Source organism: Stegostoma tigrinum, chromosome 1 (assembly GCF_030684315.1).
Source record: "Stegostoma tigrinum isolate sSteTig4 chromosome 1, sSteTig4.hap1, whole genome shotgun sequence".
In the NCBI taxonomy this organism is placed as follows: domain Eukaryota; kingdom Metazoa; phylum Chordata; class Chondrichthyes; order Orectolobiformes; family Stegostomatidae; genus Stegostoma; species Stegostoma tigrinum.
This window is the reverse complement of record NC_081354.1, coordinates 181,702,910-181,724,851: the sequence shown is the minus strand read 5'-3', so window position 1 is coordinate 181,724,851 and position 21,942 is coordinate 181,702,910. Positions and strand designations below refer to the sequence as shown.

General features: G+C 46.0%; 1 protein-coding gene across 5 annotated transcripts in view; it reads right to left on the bottom strand.

Moving 5' to 3' along the window:
- Positions 1-21,942, bottom strand: part of LOC125455782 (transcription factor COE3-like) — a 461,569-nt gene that overhangs the window by 7,710 nt on the left and 431,917 nt on the right. For 2 of the 5 annotated variants that reach the window (XM_048538221.2, XM_048538232.2), the window contains exons 14-15: positions 10,889-11,068; positions 713-910 (exon numbers count right to left, since the gene is read on the bottom strand). In XM_048538221.2, the coding sequence (XP_048394178.1) occupies positions 713-910; positions 10,889-11,068 (378 nt within the window). The remainder of the gene's footprint in view (positions 1-712; positions 911-10,888; positions 11,069-21,942) is intronic. The other 3 variants (XM_048538241.2, XM_048538256.2, XM_048538249.2) reach the window with 2 other exon arrangements.

Below are 21,942 nucleotides of genomic sequence, written 5' to 3'. Positions count from 1 at the left end.
TGCCCTCATTTTCTGAACTCCCTCACCCTGGAGAAAAGGCCCTTGCTATTCACCTAAACTATCCCTCTTATGAATTTATAAACATCTGCAAGGTTACCCCTCAATCTCCTACAATCCAGTGAGAAAAGTCCCAGCATATTTTTCTAACTCAAACCTTCCATTTCCATTCCATTCCTGGTAAATCTTTTCTGAACCTTCTCCAATTTAGGAGTATCCTGTAGCAGGGCAAACCAGAATGGGGCACAGTGCTCCAAAAGTAGGCTCACCAATACCCTGTACCAGCTCAACATGACATCCTATCTCCTATACACAATGATCTCAGCAATAAAGGCAATTGTGCTGGATGGCTTCTTAACCAAACTGTCTACCCGTGACACAATTTTCAAAGAACTATGTATCTGAACCCCTAGGTCTCTCTGCTCGACAACGATACCCAGGGCCCTACGATTAACATAGAAGTCCTGCCCTGGTTTGTTTTACAGAAATGCAATACCAATTCTACAGAGAACATCCTCAATTGGGGTGGGCCACGGGGGTCAAGGTGCAGCCTACTAGCCCAACAGCTGGTCAATGCCTGGCCTTTTTTTCTCCCCCTTTGCTGGCAGTGTACCTTGCCTGAAATAAGTGCTAATGAAAAGAGGACGATGCGCTTTAGAGTGTAAGCCGAGCATTAAAAAAGACACAGCGTTGAAATGCGGCAGCTATAGCTCACCTTGCAGGTTGTTCCCATTGGAGCCAGTGCAGGTAGGAGGCGGAGAGGCCTGAGGCCTAACGACAGGGGCAAAGGCGCTCTTCTGTTTCACTGCAGAGATCATATTGACAGGAGAGAATGAGAAAATGCCTGGGGTAGTGTTACCATTGGAAGACAGGGTGACGGAGGAAGCCGTCATAGGAGGGCTGGACGGCACGACTGCAACAGAAGACAGATATGAAGGGAATACACGTTAGCATTTATAGTGGTCAAGGGAAGTTGAGCTATAGATTGCCTCAGACTGCATAAGTGAAATCTTTCCTCTCTGGCGCACGTAATCCATTCTCCTCCAACCCAGTCCACTCTTCCAGTTGGCTTTGAGAAGGCCATTTGGCTCTGGGTAGAATGACTACGGATGGAGCAATTAGACAGAATCATTAGAATCTCACCGAGGTGCCAAAAGAATTGTATGATGAGGATACGCTGGGCAAACCTTGGTTCTGTTGTGTTCTCATAAGTTTAGAAGATCACGGGGTACATGGGAAAAGTAGTAGGCCATTCAGCCCCTCGCACTAGTTCCGCCATTTAATGAGATCATGGCTGATCCGTGGCCTACCTCCAAATACCCTGCCTTCAGCCTAATCCAGTGGTTTAGAAAATGTCCAAAGGGTTTATTTGGGAAGATGGAGGCAACCTGTTTCTGCCGTGAGGGTGCTGAGAGAGTTAAGCCATTTAGAGGAGAATGCTAAAAGCTCGTATTGACGTAAAGTATTAATGGAAATTAATACTCTCTCCTCACAAAACACGTGGGATGTCAGGAGCAACACAGATCTCACAAAAAATCTCAGTTGTTAGGTTTCTCTAAGGCAATAATACCTGCAGATATAGAACAGAAATTAGGATAAAGTTACGGTTCAGGAGCAGACTTGAGGGGCTAACTGATCCCTCCTGTGCTTAACACTCTACAGTTGATTGCACCATTTTCAATGGCATCAAAACTGAATCCAGGCACATACTCACTAAAGTGGGAGGTTGGCAGGATGGGGTTTGGGTTGTGGTGAGTTTGCAGTAACCAGGCTAGTTTTCTCTCTGATAAGTTGTCATATGCTCAGAATCTGGCTCATTCCCAGTCCCTACGTTTCACTGCCCTATTGCACGATGCAATATCCACATTGGGCCATTGGCTGGTCTTGAAAAGGTTTATACATCTTCCCAAGGGTGAGGCAGATGCCAGTTCTGAAAGGCAATTTGTTGCATGGAGAGATGCAGGATATTGAAAAAGACTATAATCTGAGTGGACAAAACTGCTGTGGAACAAAGGTTGGAGGTGAGATATAGGTCAGATTGGACCGAACAGCAAGATGGAACAAGCTTGTGGAACTGAATGGCCGGCACTATTCCCATGTCCTTAATCAATTTCCTATCCATAGTGTTGCAAAGTCGGGTACAGTACTTGTAGATTGGGAGACAGGAAATTAGAATTTGGCATTGGTAAAATGCTGGTGGGGGCTTGGGGGGAACATTACGTGATCCCTTGAAAAGATGATGTGCTTGCTCTGTGCTTAGAGATTTAAAATGGATGTCTGCAAGCAGTAGCTTGAAAGTTTGCAAGTACATGGAGAGCACTCGAATTGAAACATTTGTATCAAACGGCTACACAGTTAGCGAAGCAACAGATTTTCCCAAGACAACATGCTTTGAACTTAGCCAATCAATTTGAACCAGGCACTTAGATACCAAAAATCAATTAAATTTAAATCTGATGGTCTTGACAGCATAGGGCCAATCCTATTGTACGAAATGTTGATATATCATCAAGCGTATAAAAGAACGGGGAAGTTGGACAAAGACAGCAGAGCTAACTGGCATCTGCCAGAGGTGACAGATCTCAGCTCCTAAGAGAGAATTGTTGGGTCTCACAGCCTCCTCTACATCACAAGGAAAGCACCGTTTAAATACCAATTGTATCAATGGTACAACTAGCTAATATTCCTGACAGAAGACTCAATGGAGGAGGCACAGAACATTTCGGAAGTCACAAAACCAGGCAGTAATTTCGACAGACTAAATTCTTCTTTAATGTAAGTGTGACTTATGCTCATTGGAACAGCATACCAATAGAATCTTGTTTTATTTGGGAATAGCTAGCAGTTAAAAGGGGTTTATTGGTTTGTTAATAGTTTGGTTATTATGTTAACTGTTAGAGTTAGACAAATAAATTGTGTATTGCTGATTTTAAAGTAAGAGTCAGGGATTTATTTTATTTAACCGCTAGAAGTTGCTGAAAGGCAGGTTACACCACTTTTCACACTCCTTTTACAGATTGTAAGGTGAGGTGCTCCTCTTTGGGTGTTTCGGTTTTAGTTCTCGGGGTGGGGAGTAGGCGGGTCAGCATCTGCTTTAAAACAATGCTCCTATTGTTCCTTTAATCGCACTACCTTCAGTCTTATTAAGAATGTCACGTACTATGTAAATTTCCTACAATAAGGGGCTTAATTCTGAAAGGATAGCATTGATTGTACCTGCCTGGGCCTGGGTCTAATTTGAAACATGATGAAATTCGGAAAGATAAAATGCCATTCAGCCCATCTCCATACCCCTATCTCCATCTGTAACCCCAAAGTACATCTAACTATCACGGTTTATTTGACTCAGAAGTAGTTTCACTTTCCAGAACACACTCAATTTCATTTATATTTTTCAACATTATCTTAGAATAAGATGGGAATAGGAAAGGAAAGTGATGTAATGATAATATCACTGGGTTAGTGATAACAAGCCAAATGTTCTGGCGACATAGGTTTAAATCCCATTACAGGAACTGGTCAAATTTAGCTGCGAATAGTGACGTAAAACTATAATTTGTTTTTGTTGTTAAAAAACTGTCTAGTTCGTTAACGGCTTTAGGGAAGGAAAACTGCCATCATTACCTCGTCTAACCTACACATGACTCCAGGCCCTTAGATACATGGTTGATTCTTAAGTGTCATCAGTTCAAGGGCAATTAAGGATGGGCAACAAATGCTGGTTATTTGATCCATTATATCTCTTCCTTAGTCAGTTCTGTTCTCCTTCTTTTTGTCCCTGATTCTGTCTTTTATTTAATCAAGTATTACTCCAATCTCTTTTGAAGGCTAGTGCTGAATCTGCATCAACTACTATTTCAGGAAGTCCATTTAGCATCACAAATCTTTGCCTAAAATGTTTCTGATTGTGTTGCAATTTTTCCTGAATCTATATCTTTATCTCACCATCTCTCCTGGCCATGCAAACTTCTACTCCTCATTTCTTCTACCAAAACATGTCATAATTTTGAACAACAATACTAAGTCTCCCCTCAGATTTCTCTTCTTTGAGGAGAACTATCCCAGCTTCTTCAGTTTCTTCACATACTTGAAGTCTCTTGTCCCTGGTATCTATCCAGTAAATCTCAGTTTTAAGCTGTCCGAGAGCTTGATAGCATTACAGAGTTATAGGACCACAGTGATAATGCCATCTCAGCAATCATCCCGTCCCCCAGGGTTACGTTTTGGATTCAGATCTTACTACAGCAGATGCTGAAATGTGAATTCAATCAAAGCTGGAAGATATAAAAAAATGTTTAGGGAACTGGAATATTGTCTTAGTGATAATGGGAACTGCAGATGCTGGAGAATCCAAGATAATAAAGTGTGAAGCTGGATGAACACAGCAGGCCAAGCAGCATCTCAGGAGCACAAAAGCTGACATTTCAGGCCTAGACCCTTCATCAGAGGGGGGATGGGGTGAGGGTTCTGGAATAAATAGGGAGGGAGGGGGAGGCAGACCGAAGATGGAGAGAAAAGAAGATAGGTGGAGAGGAGAGTATAGATGGGGAGGTAGGGAGGGGATGGGTCAGTCCAGGGAAGACGGACAGGTCAAGGAGGTGGGATGAGGTTAGTAGTTAGGAAATGGAGGTGTGGCTTGGGGTGGGAGGAAGGGATGGGTGAGAGGAAGAACAGGTTAGGGAGGCAGAGACAGGCTGGGCTGGTTTTGGGATGCAGTGGGGGGAGGGGACAAGCTGGGCTGGTTGTGTGGTGCAGTGGGGGGAGGGGGCGAACTGGGCTGGTTTTGGGATGCGGTGGGGGAAGGGGAGATTTTGAAGCTGGTGAAGTCCACATTGATACCATTGGGCTGCAGGGTTCCCAAGTGGAATATGAGTTGCTGTTCCTGCAACCTTTGGGTGGCATCATTGTGGCACTGCAGGAGGCCCATGATGGACATGTCATCTAAAGAATGGGAGGGGGAGTGGAAATGGTTCGCGACTGGGAGGTGCAGTTGTTTATTGTGAACCGAGCGGAGGTGTTCTGCAAAGCGGACCCCAAGCGTCCGTTTGGTTTCCCCAATGTAGAGGAAGCCACACTGGGTACAATGGATTCAGTATACCACATTGGCAGATGTGCAGGTGAACCTCTGCTTAATATGGAAAGTCATCTTGGGGCCTGGGATAGGGGTGAGGGAGGAGGTGTGGGGGCAAGTGTAGCATTTCCTGCGGTTGGAGGGGAAGGTGCTGGGTGTGGTGGGGTAGGAGGGCAGTGTGGAGCGAACAGGGAGTCATGGAGAGAGTGGTCTCTCTGGAAAGCAGACAAGGGTGGGGATGGAAAAATGCCTTGGGTTTTGGGGTCGGATTGTAAATGGCGGAAGTGTCAGAGGATGATGCGTTGTATCCGGAGGTTGGTGGGGTGGTGTGTGAGAACGAGGGGCATCCTCTTGGGGCAGTTGTGGCAGGGGCGGGGTGTGAGGGATGTGTTGCGCGAAATGCGGGAGACGCGGTCAGGGCGTTCTCGACCACTGTGGGGGGAAAGTTGTGGTCCTTGAAGAACTTGGACATCTGGGATGTGCGGGAGTAGAATGCCTCATCCTGGGAGCAGATGCGGCGGAGGCGGAGGAATTGGGAATAGGGGATGGAATTTTTGCAGGAGGGTGGGTGGGAGGAGGTGTATTCTAGGTAGCTGTGGGAGTCGGTGGGCTTGAAATGGACATCAGTTACAAGCTGGTTGCCTGAGATGGAGACTGAGAGGTCCAGGAAAGTGAGGGTTGTGCTGGAGATGGCCCAGATGAACTGAAGGTTGGGGTGGAAGGTGTTGGTGAAGTGTATGAACTGTTCAAGCTCCTCTGGGGAGCGAGAGGCGGCGCCAATATAGTCATTAATGTAACGGAGGAAGAGGTGGGGTTTAGCGCCACTGTAGATACGGAAGAGGGATTGTTCCATGTATCCTACAAAGAGGCAGGCATAGCTTGGGCCCATGTGAGTGCCCATGGCCACCCACTTTGTCTGTAGGAAGTGGGAGGAATCAAAAGAGAAGTTGTTGAGGGTGAGGACGAGTTCGGCGAGGCAGATGAGAGTGTCGGTGGAGGGGGACTGGTCGGGCCTGCGGGACAGGAAGAAGCCGAGGGCCTTGAGGCCATCTGCATGCGGAATACAGGTGTATAGGGACTGGACGTCCATGGTGAAAATGAGGTGTTGGGGGCCAGGGAATTGGAAGTTCTGGAAGAGGTGGAGGGTGTGGGTGGTGTCACGGACGTAGGTAGGGAGTTCCTGGACCAAAGGGCAGGCTTCCCCTCCCCCCACTGTATCCCAAAACCAGCCCAGCCTGTCTCTGCCTCCCTAACCTGTTCTTCCTCTCACCCATCCTTTCCTCCCACCCCAAGCCACACCTCCATTTCCTACCTCCTAACCTCATCCCACCTCCTTGACCTGTCCGTCTTCCCTGGACTGACCTATCCTCTCCCTACCTCCCCACCTATACTCTCCTCTCCACCTATCTTCTTTTCTCTCCATCTTCGGTCCGCCTCCCCCTCTCCCTATTTATTCCAGAACCTTCACCCCATCCCCCTCTCTGATGAAGGGTCTCGGCCCAAAACGTGAGCTTTGTTGCTCCTGAGATGCTGCTTGGCCTGCTGTGTTCATCCAGCTCCACACTTTATTATCTTGGAATATTGTCTTGCATTGCTCGAGGGATTGGGTATAAAAATAAGGAGGTTATGCGGCAGTTGTATCGGGTGCTAGTGAGGCCACACCTGGAGTATTGTGTACAGTTTTGGTCTCCTTACTCAAGAAAGGATGCACTGGCACTGGAGAGAGTGCAGAGAATGTTCACTCAATTTTTTCTGGAGTTGAGAGGGCCGGCTCATGAGAGAGATTGGGTCAACTGAGACTATAATCATGGAATTTAGAAGAATGAGCGGAGATCTTATAAAGACATATAAAATTATGAAGGTAATAGGTAAGATTGAAGCAGGGAGGTTTTTCCATTGATGGGTGAAAGTAGAACTAGGGGGCATTGTCTCAAAATAAGGGGGAGCAGATTTAGGATGGAATTGAGGAGGAACTTCTTCACGCAAAGGGTTGCAAATCTATGGAATTCCCTGACCAGTGAAGCAATTGAGGCTACCTTGTTGAATGTTATTAATGAAAAGATAGATTTTTGAGCAGCAAAGGAATTAAGGGTTACGGTGAGCTGGTGGGGAAGTGGAGCTGAGTCAATGAGAACCTATGTTCTTATTTAATGGCGGAGCAGGCTTGATGGGCCAATGACCTAGTCCCGCTCCTATTTCTTATATTCTTATATTGCCCATTGGAGACCATGCAGGTCGTTGTGAAGCTTCATCCAGGTCACTAATGCCCTTTAGTTAAAGAATCTGCCATCTTACCTGGTCTGGCCTACATGTGGGTCACAGCAATGATTCTCCAAAATGGCCGAGCAAGCCACTCCGTTCAAGGGCAAAACCTTGGCAGGCATGCTCAAATGCTGTGAATGTGTGGTTCCCAGAATCCCTTCCCCACTTTCAAGAAGATTACTTGAGGAATCTCAAGGCCAGGAATCTTACTTGTTCTGCACCAGCTGCCACGGCCATGTTAGGAGGGCTTACAATTGCTTGTGTGACCACAATGAGAATCCACCTTCTGTCGTCAAGCAGCTCCTGGAGTGGGCCTTGGGCCCAGGGACTCTGCACACTTACCTCAAGACCGCCTAAGCTTTTATACTCTATGACTAAATATAAGAACCCTCTTTGCCTGTGTGAACACTTTAACAACTTGTCATGTCATTATCCATGTCACCTCTAGGTGGTGTATCTCCAAGAAGCAGACATGTGAGGGAAATGCATTTCTCACACTTCCATGGCCTTCCCTTGCGAGGGCAAAGAGATCAATCAAACAGCAGAATGAAGCAAAGAAAAACGCTCGGCAATGGTTCGGTATTGGCTTCACCTCACTTGCAGTACATCATACCGATCAGGACTTTAGAAGTCGCGTCAGCTAGCTCACTTAGCTGGACAGCTTGTTTGCAAAACAGAGTGACACCAACAGTGTAGGTCCTGTCATCTCCACCTCAGTGATGACCATCAGGTTCCACTCACCATCAGGTGGCTCTCTCCCTCTTTCTAATGAGGGATTGGTATCGTGGTGACTTTACCATTTTACCGTTACAGATCAGGACAGCCCTATACTACGTCTCCTCCTGAATCGCATTGTGGGTTAACTCAGAGCAGGAGGATTGCAGCGGTTCAAGAAGGCAGCTCACCATCACCTTCTTGGGGTGGGGGGGCAACTAGGGACGGGCAATAACTGCTGGCCCAGCCGGCAGTGCTCACGTCCCACAAAATGAATAATAACAAAAAAATTCCCAGCTTTCCCTCAGATAGCTGACCTTAGCCCAAAGCCAGGATGTGTTGCCAGCATATTATGGGGCTAACTAGACAGTGGAAAACTGTATCAAAGCTTCCCTCTCCCTCACAGTGACTGCTACAGGGTAGCAGTGATGGGCGTAGGTCAGTCTGTAAGCAGGATAATGGCACGTCTAGTTCAAGGTGTCCACCGCAGCTGGCATGAGACAGGCTTTCCTGATACATGTCCCAACCCTCGAAGCAACTGCCTTGACAATGAAAGGAAATGTTGTAGAATTTTATGGCACAGAAGGAGGCCATTTGAGCCATCATGTCTGTACCAGCTGCGAAAAGAGCCACCCAGCTAGACCCACTCTCCAACCCTATCTCTGTAGCCCCCTACATTGATCACTTTCAAATATGTATCTTGTTCTCTTTGAAACCTCCTGCGGAGTCTGCCTCCACCACTCACCCAGGCAGCACATTCTAAATCTTCACAACTCTCTGAGTAAGGAGGTTTGTCCTCATCTCACTCCCAGCTCTCTTGCTGACAATCTTGAAATTGTGACCCCCGGGTTACTGACCTACCAACTGGTGGAAACAGAATATCCTTCCTTACCCTGCCAATATCGTCTATAATTCTGAACACCTCAATTAGGTCATCTCTTAATCTTCTCTGCTCCAAGGAGAATAAGCCAATTTCTGTAATCTTTCCCTGTATCAAAATCTCTCATTCCTGGTATCATTCTAGTCAATCTCCTTTGAGTTCTCCCCAGGGTTTTAATATTCTTCTTTAAATAAGGAGCCCAGAACTGAATGCAATTCTCCAAATGAGGTCTAACCAATGATTTGTAGAGGTGTAGCATCATTTCATTGCATTTATTCTCTATGCTTTCTTTTATAAACCCAAGGATCCTATAAGCCTGTAAACAACTGTTTCAACTTGCCTAGATAACAAAGTGTGTAGCTGGATGAACAGAGCAGGCCAAGCAGCATTGTGCTCCTGAGATGCTGCTTGGCCTGCTGTGTTCATCTAGCTACACACTTTGTTATCTTGGATTCTCCAGCAACTGCAGTTCCCATTATTTCTGTTTCACCTTGCCTGGCCACCTTCAGAGAGTTATGCACTCGAACCCCAAGGTTCCTCTGCTCCTGTGCTCCCTCAAAGTTGCGCCATTCAGCCTGGATTGTCTCTCTGTATTTCTTTGAACAAGATGCATTACCTCACATTTCTCTACATTGAAATTCACCTGCCAGCTGTCTGCCCATTTGGCCAACTTGTCAATGTCCCTTGGAAATCGCTCAGCATCATCCTTGCAATTCACTATCCTCCCTAGCTTAGTATCATCTGCAAGTCTTGGCTTGAAACCTCCTGGGTCACAAGTGAACAACAAAGGAGTTGCTCCCAGCCTGGCTTCCTACCCAGGAATCATAAAGTCAGAATCATAAGAGTTGTACAGCACAGAAACAGACCCTTCAGTCCATCTCGTCCATGACGACCATATATCTATCCTAAACTGACCTAGTGCAATTCGCCAGAATTTGGTCCACATCCTTCTAAACCCTTCATATTCAAACACCCATCCAGGTGCCTTTTTAATGTTGTCATTGCACCAGCGTCCACCACTTCTTCTGGCAGCTCATTCCATACACACACCACCCTCTGCGTGAAAAAAAATGACCCTTAGATCCTTTTTAAAACTTTCCCCTCTCACCGTAAACATTTGCCCTCTAGTTTTGGATTCCTCTAGCCGAGGAAAAAGACCTTGGCTATTCACCCTATCTCTGCTCCTCGTGATTTTATAAACCTCTATAAGGTCACCCCTCAGCCCTTAGATGCTCTGGGGTAAATTATCCCAGCCTATTCAGCCTCTCCCGATAATTCAAATGCTCCAAACCTGGCAACATCCTTGTAAATCTTTTCTGAACCCTTTCAAGTTTCACAACATCTCTCCCGCAGCGAGAAGACCAGAATTGCATGCAGTTTTCTAAAGTGGCCTAAGCAATGTCCTGAGGAAAGAAGCGGGAAAGAATTGGGGTCAAAAAGACTAACAAGGTCTGAGTCACTCCCAGACTGAGCTGACACTCAGTTCAGCATCTGCGCTCTGGGATCCTACTTGACAGAGGAGTGCGATAGAGATGGGATGTGGTACAGAGTAAGAGAGGTAAGGAATGGACTGAGAGTATCAGTAATTGTAAAAGAACACAACAGTGGAAGTGTCTCGCAGATTTAAGTGGTTGCTGTGTATTGGTATGGAATGTGACTACAATACGCTCATGGATGATGTTGTACAATCAGTAAGAATGTGAGATTGAGGGGAATTTGGAAATCAGGCCAATGGTGTGAACTGGTTTGCTAAATATCTTAACCCTAATACCTAAATTTATGGGGTGGGGGATAGAGAGTCATTTAACAAAAACTCAGGTCGATATCACTCCCCTCAAATCCTAGTCAAAAACAATGCCCCCCTCCTCCACCCCGTCCTCCCACACACATTTTGATGTTAGACAAAGAACACTAATGAGGTCCACAGCCCTCAGGGTTCGATGGCAAAGCTCTGCCCAACTTACTGGCGTACGGAGAGTTGGCAGCAGATCCATTCAGAAAGCTCGGAGAGCCCGGTATTCCCAGGTTGGACATCCCAGTGTTCCCGTAGCCATTCATGCTGCTGGCATTGTAGCTGGGCTGTTGGGGGGTGGAGCTGGTCACGTACCCTCGAGGGGAAACGCTGTTAGTGTTACGGTTGTAACCTGCACAACGGTAAAAGACAAAGACACATAGAATCCATAGCATAGAACGAGGCCATTTGGCCCATTATGTCATTGCTGTTCAAAGCAGCTCCATCCAGCCTTGGGCCCCCTTCTGGTCCTGAGGTTTGCTGCACCTCAAACACAATGCGACACACCTCCCCTTTGGTCAGTCACTGCCAGATCCCAAATCATTCAACTCTTCCCAATCCTTCCATCAATAATTTTACATCTAGGTCCCCAGTGATTCCGCTTCTGTTCACAGAGAGATTTCCCAGTCATTTTGTCTGGGCCGCTCATAACTTTTTTTACCCCAACTAAATTTTTCCTCACCTTCTTCTATTTCAAAGAAAGCAATACAAGCCTATCCAGGCTCTCCTGAGACCGAAGCATCTCCTATTCTTGGAACTATCCTCATAAAGCCCCCTCTGTACTGCTCCAGTGTAATTGTATCCCTCCCGTAATGCAGTGACCAGAACTCCATGTAGTCCTCTAGCTGTGATCCACTAGAGGTTTGCACAGTCCAAGCATTTCGTCCTCATTCTCAAATCTTTATATCTCAGCTAACGAAGGAAATGAAACAGGCAGAGCACATTCCCGTACGTACAGGGACAGCCCAGCATGGACATGCACTCACTGCTTTTGTCTTTAAATTCAGCCTTGGGATGAGGGTGTCGTGGCCAGTATTAATTGCCCATCCCTAATTGCCCAGGTGGCAGTTAAGTATCAACTGCATTGTTGTTGGCCTGGGGTCATGTGTTTGCCAGACCAGTTAAGGATGGCAGTTTCCTTCCCTAAAGGGCATTAGTGAACCAGATGGGTTTTTCCCAACAATTTGTGAATGGCTGTCATTGGACTCTCATTCAAGATATTTTTTTTTCCCCTAACTTCAAATTCAAAAATCGAATTTCACGCTGGCAGGATTTGAACCCAGATCCCCTGAACATTACCTGGGTCTCTGGATTAACAGTCCAGCGATAATACCACTGGACTGTCCCCTGATAGGATTCATTATTATGTCTATCTAGCTAATGCAACTTTTATCCTTTGCAAACATGCAATAAACATGACCAGATTGACATTGGGAGTGATAAGGTATTGGAGGTTTCGGCATAGATGAATTGTATCCCAGGCTGCTGTATGAGACAAGGGACAAAATTACCAGGGTTCTGACTCAAATTTTCAATTCTTTTCTCTGGTCACAGGGGAGGTGCTGAGGGCTGGAAGACAGCTAATCTGGTTGCATATTGCAAGAAGGGAGGTAGAGATAAACCAAGAATTACGGACCAGTGAGTCTCACATCGGTTGTAGAGAAACTAATGGAGAAAATTCTGAAAGGGAGAGTTAATCTCCATTTGGACAAGCAAGGTTGATCAGGGATAATCAGCATGGCTTCGACAGAGTCAGGTCCTGCCAAACAAATTTGATTGATTTTTTTTCCAGGAGGTGACCAGGGTTGTAGGAGAGGGTTAATGTGGTTCATATGAAGTTCAACAAAGCCTTTGACAAGGTCTCACATGGGAGACTGATAAGGAAAACAGAAGCGTGTGGGACACAGGGAGGTTTGGCAAGATGGGTCCAAAATATGCTTAGTGGTAGGATTTCGAGGATGGTGGTGTAAGTCTATTTGTGTGACTGGAGGCTGGAATCTAGTGGAATATAACAGGGTCAATACAACAGAGGGTAGCAGGGGGAAACAACTGAAGAGGATTCTGGGAGAAATCAGTTCGCTCATCATGACTCAGAAGTGAATGGTGAAGGACCCAGTGTTCAACAGGAAGACCATCCAACAGAGAGTGGCTATGAGAAGTGACTGAGGAGGATTCTGGGAGAATTCCATCCTTTACCCCCTTCACTGTCAGGACAAATTACCCAAAGGTGGTAGGAATATGTTTCAGAGTGGCTAGGCATGCACAAAAACTTGGGAAGAGTGCAATGAGGTGAGGCAGAAACTGGCCTTTTGGGAACACTGCCCCCTCTCCATTGTGGATAAAAACCTGGTCATCAGGTGTGAAGCACTCTCTCTGTTGTTGTACATGTGAAGATTTGGCCAATTCTCTGAAACTGCTATGTTGCAGTTCAACTTCATCTGGAGGTCTAAGATGAACCATGTCTGCAGGGACACCATGCACCAAACTCTGGATAAGGAGCGGGAGGGAGGAGAATGTACCCAATGCTGCCTCATCCTGATAGCCATCCTTGTGTGTAGCTGCATCAAGCTGCACACGGATCCTCAGTGCGCAAACACCAAGCGTCACTGCGTACTGAGGTTCTTCCGGTCCCTGATATTGTGAAGGATGGGACTGGCTTTAGGTAGTTGGACCATTCCATATCACCTGTCTTTCATGCAGAAATTTGCACAGAGAAACACACTTGACCACAAGTCCATCAGGAAGTGGTGGTCATGAAAAAATGTTTGCACCCAGAAGATTGTGGTTATGTGGAACTCACTGCCCGAAAGGGTGGTCAAAGTGGGAGCTCTCAAGACATTTACATGAGCATTTGAAATGCCAAAGCATACAAAGCTACAGGCTAACTGGTGAAAAATAGGATTAGAACAGATTAGAACATTAACTGGTGAGGCATAATAGTTAGGCCACACTTGGAATATGACATCCAGTTTTGGTCACCACACTACCAGAAGGATGTGAATGCTTTGGAGAAGCTTCAGAAAAAGGTTGACCAGGATGTTGCCTGTTATCGGGGGTTTTAGCTATGAAGAGAGGTTGGCTAGAATGGGTTTGCTTTTACTGGAAAGCAGGAGGTAGGGTGGGGAGGGGGCTGGGCAGGTGACCTGATAGAAGTTTACAATATTGTGAACGGCATGGATAGAGTGGAAAGTATGAGGTTTTTTCTCCCCAGGGTGGAGGGGTCAATTACTAGGGGACACAGATTCAAGGTGCGGGGTGGGGGTGCGAATGTTTAAAAGAGGTATGTAAGCAAGGTTTTTCGCACCAAGGGTGGTGAGTGCCTGGAATACACTGCCAGAGGAGGTGGTGGAAGCAGACACAAGAGCAGTATCCAGAAAACACCTGGACGAATACATGAATAGGAAGGGAACAGAGGAATACGGATCCTGCAAGTGAAGGCAGTTTTAGTATGGAAGGGCAAAATGTATCAGCATAGGCTTGGAGGGCCGAAGGGCCTGTTCCTGTGTTGTATTATTTTTTGATCTAGACCAACGGGTTTTTGTTTTGGTTTATTGTAAAAATACTATGACTATTAATATTCACACAGCAATATTGACCAGATGATCCTCATTTTTTTGGGGGGGGTTTAAATATGCAACAGGATTTTGAGGGGTAAATAGTGGACAGAACACTGAAAGAAACGCATACACGTCCAGAAAATAGTGCTCTGGGATCTTCTACATCGACTCAAAGAGAGCAGGAAGGACAGAGCTTTAACGTCTCCTGTTGAAAGATGGCACCTTCGATAGTGCAGCACTCCCTCAGAACGCAGTGCAATGCCAAATCAGATTTCACACACTCTGCTCTCACTCGAGTGTGTAATTGTTTTCATTCTTTCACAGGATGACAGCATCACTGGCTACAGCAGCATTTATTGCCCATCCAGAGGAGAGTTAAGAGTCAATTAGGTTAACGGAAAGATTCTTGGCAGTGTGGAGGAGCAGAGGGATCTTGGGGTTCATGTTCACAGTTCCCTGAAAGCTGCCACCCAGGTGGATAGAGTTGTTAAGAAGGATTACGGTGTGTTAGCTTTCAATAGAGGGATTAAATTCAAGAGCCGTGAAGTTATGCTCCAGCTATACAAAAGCCAGGTTCGGCCACATTTGGAGTATTGTGTCCAGTTCTGGTCGCCTCATTACAGGAAAGATGTAGAAGTGTTGGAAAAGGTGCAGCAGAGATTTACCAGGATGTTGCCTGGAATGGAGGGAAGGTCTTACGAGGAAAGGTTGAGAGAGCTAGGGCTTTTCTCGTTAGAACGACAAAGGATGAGAGGTGACTTGATAGAGGTGTACAAAATGATCAGAAGTATAGATAGAGTGGACAGCCAGAGGCTTTCTCTTCAGGTGGAGGTAGCCTTTACAAGGGGTCATAGTTTTAAAGTGAGTGGAGGTAGATATAGGGGGGACATCAGAGGTAGGTTCTTTACTCAGAGAGCGGTAGGGGCGTGGAATGCATTGCCGGAGAGGGTAGTGGAGTCAGCCTCATTAGGGACATTTAAGCGGCTATTAGACAGGCATATGGATGATAGCATAAGATAGGGGTGGAGGTTAGATAGACTTTAGGATTAGCGTAAAAGTTTGGCACAACATCGTGGGCCGAAGGGCTGGAACTGTGCTGTATTGTTCTATGTTCTATGTTCAATTACATTGCTGTGAGTCATGTAGGCCAGACATGGTAAGGATGGCAGTTTCCTTCCCTAGTGAACCAGATGGGTTTTTCACCAACAAATGGCGATGGATTCATAATCATCATCAGACTCGTAACTCCAGATTTGTATTGAATTCAAATTCTACCTTCTGCCACAGTTAGATTTGAACCCAGGTCCCAAGAACATTATCTGGCTCTCTGGTTTAACAGTCCATTTGGGCCACACAGCGGTTTAGTAGTTAGCACTGCTACCTCACAGCGCTGGGGGCCCAGGTTGGATTCCACCCTCAGGCAACTGTCTGTGTGGGGTTTGTACATTTTCCCCGTGTCTGCGTTTCGTCCCACAGTCCCAGATGCAGAGGTTAGGTGGATTGGAGTGTTCAGGGATGTGTTAGATTTAGGTGGGTGAGATGGGGATGGGTTTGGGTGAGATGCTCTGAGGGTCGGTGTAAACTGGTTAGGCCGAAGGGCCTGTTTCTGCACTGCCAGGATTCTATGGAACAGTTATATCGTTAGGCCATCACTTCCCCAAATCGTAACAATGAAAAAAAGACCGGAAAATCTGAAGGTAAGCCAAGTGTAACGAATCCCTTGGATTATGCTCAGAGTAATGGATATTTGGGAATGAACTACATCGAGTAATAGATACCTGGCATTGAATTCCAGGCAGTAACAGGCACTTGTCAATGCATTGTTCTGCCATAAACATAAGTTTTCAGATCACAACAGATTTACATCAGCAATTTGTGTAACCGTGTGATTTTCTTTATTATCGGGCACATTGTTCAGTGTTTGGGTCAGTCTAATTCTGACAATACCCCAATGAGAGTGGATGAATTTCTCAATGTGGTGTCTATGACTTCTAATCAAAGTCCACCTACACAATTCAAACACAAATTCCTGGGAAGACGGGGAGCAAAATGAGCAAAAGTAGAACTGTGGGGTGCTGGGACTCTTTGGTAAGGAAAGACAAAGACTGCATCTGAGGGAGACTTCAAACATTTTGAAGGGGTTTGATACAATAGATGTGTAGAAGGTGTTACCAGCCAAGGACAAGTATGTGGAAGGTAAGTCCAAAACTATGATCATAAATACAATGTAGGCACAAGCAAATCTAATGGGCATTCAGAAGGGGTGTGGACAACTTGCATGGATGGGTGAAGCCCCAACAACATTCAAGAAACTCAATCCCATACAGGACAAAGCAACTCGCTCGATTGGTACCACATCCACAAGCATCCAATCCTTACCTCACCGACATTCAGTCGTAGCAGTGTGTGCTACCTACAAGATGCACTGCAGAAATTCACCAAAGATCCTTAAACAGCACCTTCCAAACCCATGACCACTTCCATCTAGAAGGACAAGGGCAGCAGATACATGTGAACGTCACCACCTGCAAGATCCCCTCCAAGCCACTAACCATTCTGACTTGTGAATATATCACCTCTCCTTCACTGTTGTTGGGTCAAAATCCTGGAATTCCCTCCTTAAGGGCATTGTGGGGCTACATGCAACACATAGACTGCAGTGGTTCATAGAAACAAAGAAACACAGAAGATAGGAACAGGAGGAGGCCATTCGGCCCTTCAACCCTGCTCCATCATTCATCGCAATCATGGCTGATTGTCCAACTCAGCAGCCTAATCCTGCTTTCTTCCCATAACCTTTGATCCCATTCACCCCAAGGGCTATATCTAGTTGCTTCTTGAATACATTCAATGTTTTAGCATCAACTACTTCTTATGGTAATGAATTCCACAGATTTACCATCTTTGGGTAAAGAAATATCGTCTTATCTCATATTAAATTGTCTGACGCCTGGTTCTGAACACACCCACCATCAGGAACACCCTCCCTGCATCTACCCTGTCTAATCCTGTTAGAATTGTACAAGTTTCTATGACATCCCCCTCATTCATCTGAACTCCAGTGAAAACAATCCTAACCTAGTCAATCTCTCCTCATACATCAGACCCACCATCCCCAGAATCTGCGTGCACTCCCTTGAGAGCAAGTGCATCCTTCTTTAGAAAAGGAGATCAAAACTGCAGCTGACAACAACATTTTCAAGGGCAACTTGGGATGGGTAATAAGTGCTGGCCAGCCAGCCAGCCACGCCCACGTCCCACAAGTGAATGAGAAAAACATAGGCATCCGACATGGTTAGAGTATGGAACTCACTGCCAAAATAAGTAGCTAACATGCTGAATAACATAAATGTATTTGAGGGGAAGAAATAGAATGGTATGCTAACAGAATGAAACAAAGTGGGTAAGCAGGGTGGGAGGATGCCAGTGTGGAGTTTAAACAAAGAAAGGAAGAGCAAAGAAAATTAAAGCACAGGAACAGGTCCCTCGGCCCTCCAAGCCTGCGCTGATCCAATTCCCCCATCTAAACCTGTCACCTATTTTCCAAGGATCCCTCTACTCCCTGCCCATTCATGTATCTGTCTAGATACATCTTAAATGATGCTATCGTGCCCGCCTCTACCATCTCTGCTGGCAATGTGTTCCAGGCATCCACCACCCTCTGTGTAAAGAACGTTCCACGCATAAGTCCCTTAAACTTTTCCCCTCTCACCTTGAACTCATGACCCCTAGTAATTGAGTCCCCCACTCTGGAGAAAAGTTTCTTGCTATCCACCCTGTCTATATCTCTCATGATTTTGTAGACCTCAATCAGGTCCCCCCTCAATCTCTGTCTTTCTAATGTAAATAATCCTAATCTACTCAATCTCTCTTCATAGCTAGTGCCCTCCATACCAGGCAACATCCTGGTGAACCCCCTCGGAACCCTCTCCAAAGCATCCACATCCTTTTGGTAATGTGGCGACCAGAACTGTACACAGTAGATCTATCGGCATAGACTGAGGAAGCACTTCCAAATATAAAGAATGGCAGATGTTTGGAACTCTCTTCCATAAATTGCTGGATCATTTGTTCATTTTAAATTTGAGCTGCACAGTTTTTTTTTGTTAAACAAAGGTTTTAAGGGACATGAACCAAAAGCAGGTATATGGAGTTAGGCTACAGATCAGCCATGATCTGGTTGAATAGCAGAACTACCTCAAGAGTATGAATGGCCTACTCCTGTTCCAATGCTCCTGTGGATGTGTTGGGCTGAATAGCCTGATTCTTTGTTATTGTGGACTTTGTTGCTCATCTCAGTGGAGTATTCTCCATTAACTCTAATCACCCTCTAATGTAGTGGTGTCCAAGCCACGTATGGAAATTAATTGGGTGGGAGACGGCGGGGGTCGGGGAGGTGGCATGCATGTCTGCAGAGTTGTAACAAGCGATCACTTCAGGTTAAGGGAGAGCACATTCAATGCTTGGGAAAATTCCATGGTTGGAAAACAGCATTTTCCTTTCCCAGTGGGGAGGTCGGCAAAACTGGGAAGGGGAGGGTCAAGGAAGGCAGGGTGTGGGGGTGGGTGGGGGGTGGGTAACTGCCACTATCAGAGCCATAGCTCTGCTTCTGGTTGGCACTCACTGATCTCTGGGCCTTCCTGGCTTTGCTTATAGAAGGTAAGGCTCTCCCTCTCTCTCTCTCACAGTCCCTCCCTCTCCCTCTTTCCCTGTCTCTCTCTCACACACACTCACACACCATCCCTCCTGTCTCTGTGTCTCTCTGATTGCACGTGGTAGTTGTGAGGACATGCCATCCTCTCGATTAGGCCTTGTTTCATCCAGGTCCGACCACCCAGGATCCTTTAGTTGGCCACAGTTACAAGAGCACACACCCTGCAATTAGCAGGATAGCTGCTGAGAAGCAAACGGGATCTTTCAAGAGGCACTCTGCTGCCTGTGAGCATGTGGGATCCGCGCCTGCAGCACCTCATCTCCAGCAGCACCAGAAACACATTGCTTTAAGGCTGGAGAGGCTGAAGCAACCAGCAATATGAGAAGACCATAGTGATGGCACGTTTCTCCGTTATGTATCAAAATGCCACTTTATGCTGGTCGAGACGGCACAAATTGTTCCAATTTATTTTCTGTTACCTCGTCTCAAAGACAGATTTCTCACTTTCCCCCTTTGAGATGTCAGACACAAAACCTGAGCGATAGAGGCTCAGGGTCTCACGTCAGAATAATTATTGTTTATTTTGCCAATCTCCATCAGGCTAGGCCATGATGGAGAATGCAAATTGAAGGGCGGTCTAAGTTAGCAATGCACCGTTAATACGATTGTCACAATGATCTGTGACAAAGTTCAGCATAAAACTGCACGCCACGCCCCATCATTTACCCTTCCCTATCAAAAAGGTGACAATCCTTTTGCTCTGACGGAGAGGGTTGTGAAGTCCCACAGCAGGTTATCATTTATTCCTGGGTTTATTCTTAGAAATCACAATAGCTTGGTCAAATATTCCCTTCTCCCCCAGCATCCCCCATAAACTTGTAATGAACACATCCACGTCTCTAATGGTAATGAGTAAAACCCTGCAATTCTGTTGTATGCCCCCACATTAGTCATAAGTTAATCTTTACTTAATGGACCGCCTTGATGAGGATGCAAGCACAGAGTGTCAAAAGATCCAGTGCAGGACTGAAGGAGCACTGCACTGTCTGAGGCACCAACTTTTGGATGAGATATTAGTCCCAGGCCCTGTCATCTCTCTCAGCTGAATATAAACATCAGTAAAAGTGAAAGGGGGAAGGCCTGGCCATTTGAATCCCACCACGGCAAATGGTGAAATTTGAATTCAGTAAAATATCTGGAATTAAGAGTCGAATGATGACCATGAATCCATTGCTGATTGCCAGAAAAAAAGCCCATCTGGTTCACTTATGCCCTTACCTGGTCTGGTCAACATGTGACTCCAGACCCACAGCAATGTGGTTGACACCTAGCAGTTGAGGTTGTAGACTTGCTCGCTGAGCCAGTGTGTTTGATTGACGATGTTACCGAGCAGGGTTACAAAACGTCTGCAATCAAACCCATCAGCTTGGCGAGCAAGTCTACAACCTCATCCACAACTCTGAGCTACAGATCTTCTCAAAATTATGAGCAGTTCTCTGAGATGGGCAATAAATGCTGGCCGAGCCGGCTGCTCCCTCATCAAATGAATGATTTAACAAAGAATTCCACAGTCCCAGAGGTCTGCTCTGCCATTAGAAAGAGAGATGACTGGTGGTAGTTTAATCTGAGGGTCGTCATACATCAGGAGAGGGACAAGATTAAGAAGTGGGGCCATCATGGGAACCTCAGTCAGTGGGGGGATTTGAACCTAGATCTGTTGGTGTCACTTTGCATCATAAAGCAGCTAGCCAGTCAACTGAGTCAACCAACCCTCCAGAATATTAACAGGAGTTGACTGTGCAACCCCTTGATCCTGTTCTGCCATTTATTTTCATGGCTCAAACTCAATCTCACCTCCATCTTCCCATGCAATTCCCATTCTCCTTCCTTTAACTCCAAATGTCTTAACAATCTCAAGTATCTGTAGTAAATGGTCGACGCCCTTATCATAAAAACCCTACAGTGTGGAAACAGGACCTTCGGCCGAACCAGTCTGCACTGCCCCTCAGAGCATCCCACCCAGACCCATACCCCTATAACCCACCTATTCTACACATCACTGAACACTGTGGACAATTTAGCCTGCACATTTTTGGACTGGAGCGCCGGCAGGAAACTCACATAGACACAGGGACAACATGCAAACTCAACACAGTCACCCAAGGGTGGAATTGAACCCAGATCCCTGGCACTGTGAGGAAGCATTGCTAACCACTGAGCCACTTTGCTGCCCTGAATCATTATATTGTGACACTCATTCAAAATTTTCCAACCAGCGTCTCAGCATTTGCCCTACTAAACATTTTCATACTGTGATCACACTCTCTTTTTCTCTAGGAAGTCACTCTTTATTGCTCTAAATTCCTGATGGCACATAATAACTCTGGTCCTAACCGTAACCCTAACACTAACCCTATCGCATGACTGGGCAGAACTCTCCACTAAGAACCCATAATGAGCCTCAGAACACTCACTGTTAGAGATTCCTCTCCAGTGACAGAATTACATCAAACTCCCACCTCCACCCTACTCTATGTGTCCTCTGGTTGAGCCACCAATATTTGTTCCACCAAACAAAACTAATTATCTTGGCTATGATCGCATTGCTGTTTATGGGATCTTGCTGTGTGAAACACAACGGCCGCCGTATTTCCTACATGACGATGGTGACAATACTTCAGACAAGTTGAGAAACCATCATGAGGTGATGAAAGGTGCCATGGAAATGCAAATCTTCCTTCTTCTAAAAATAATTGATCCTCTTGCCTCAACACAGGCAACTTTGAGAATTAAGTGGGCAGTTATAGAACATAGAACACAGAAAAGTACAGCACAGTACAGGCCCCTTCGGCCCACGAGGTTGTGCAATGGAATAATTCTAATCCAAAAATAAAATAACCTAACCTACATTCCCCTCAATTCACTGCTGTCCATGTGCATGTCCAGCAGTCGCTTAAATGTCACTAACGACTCCGCTTCCACGACTACCACTGGTAAACTATTCCATGTGCTCAC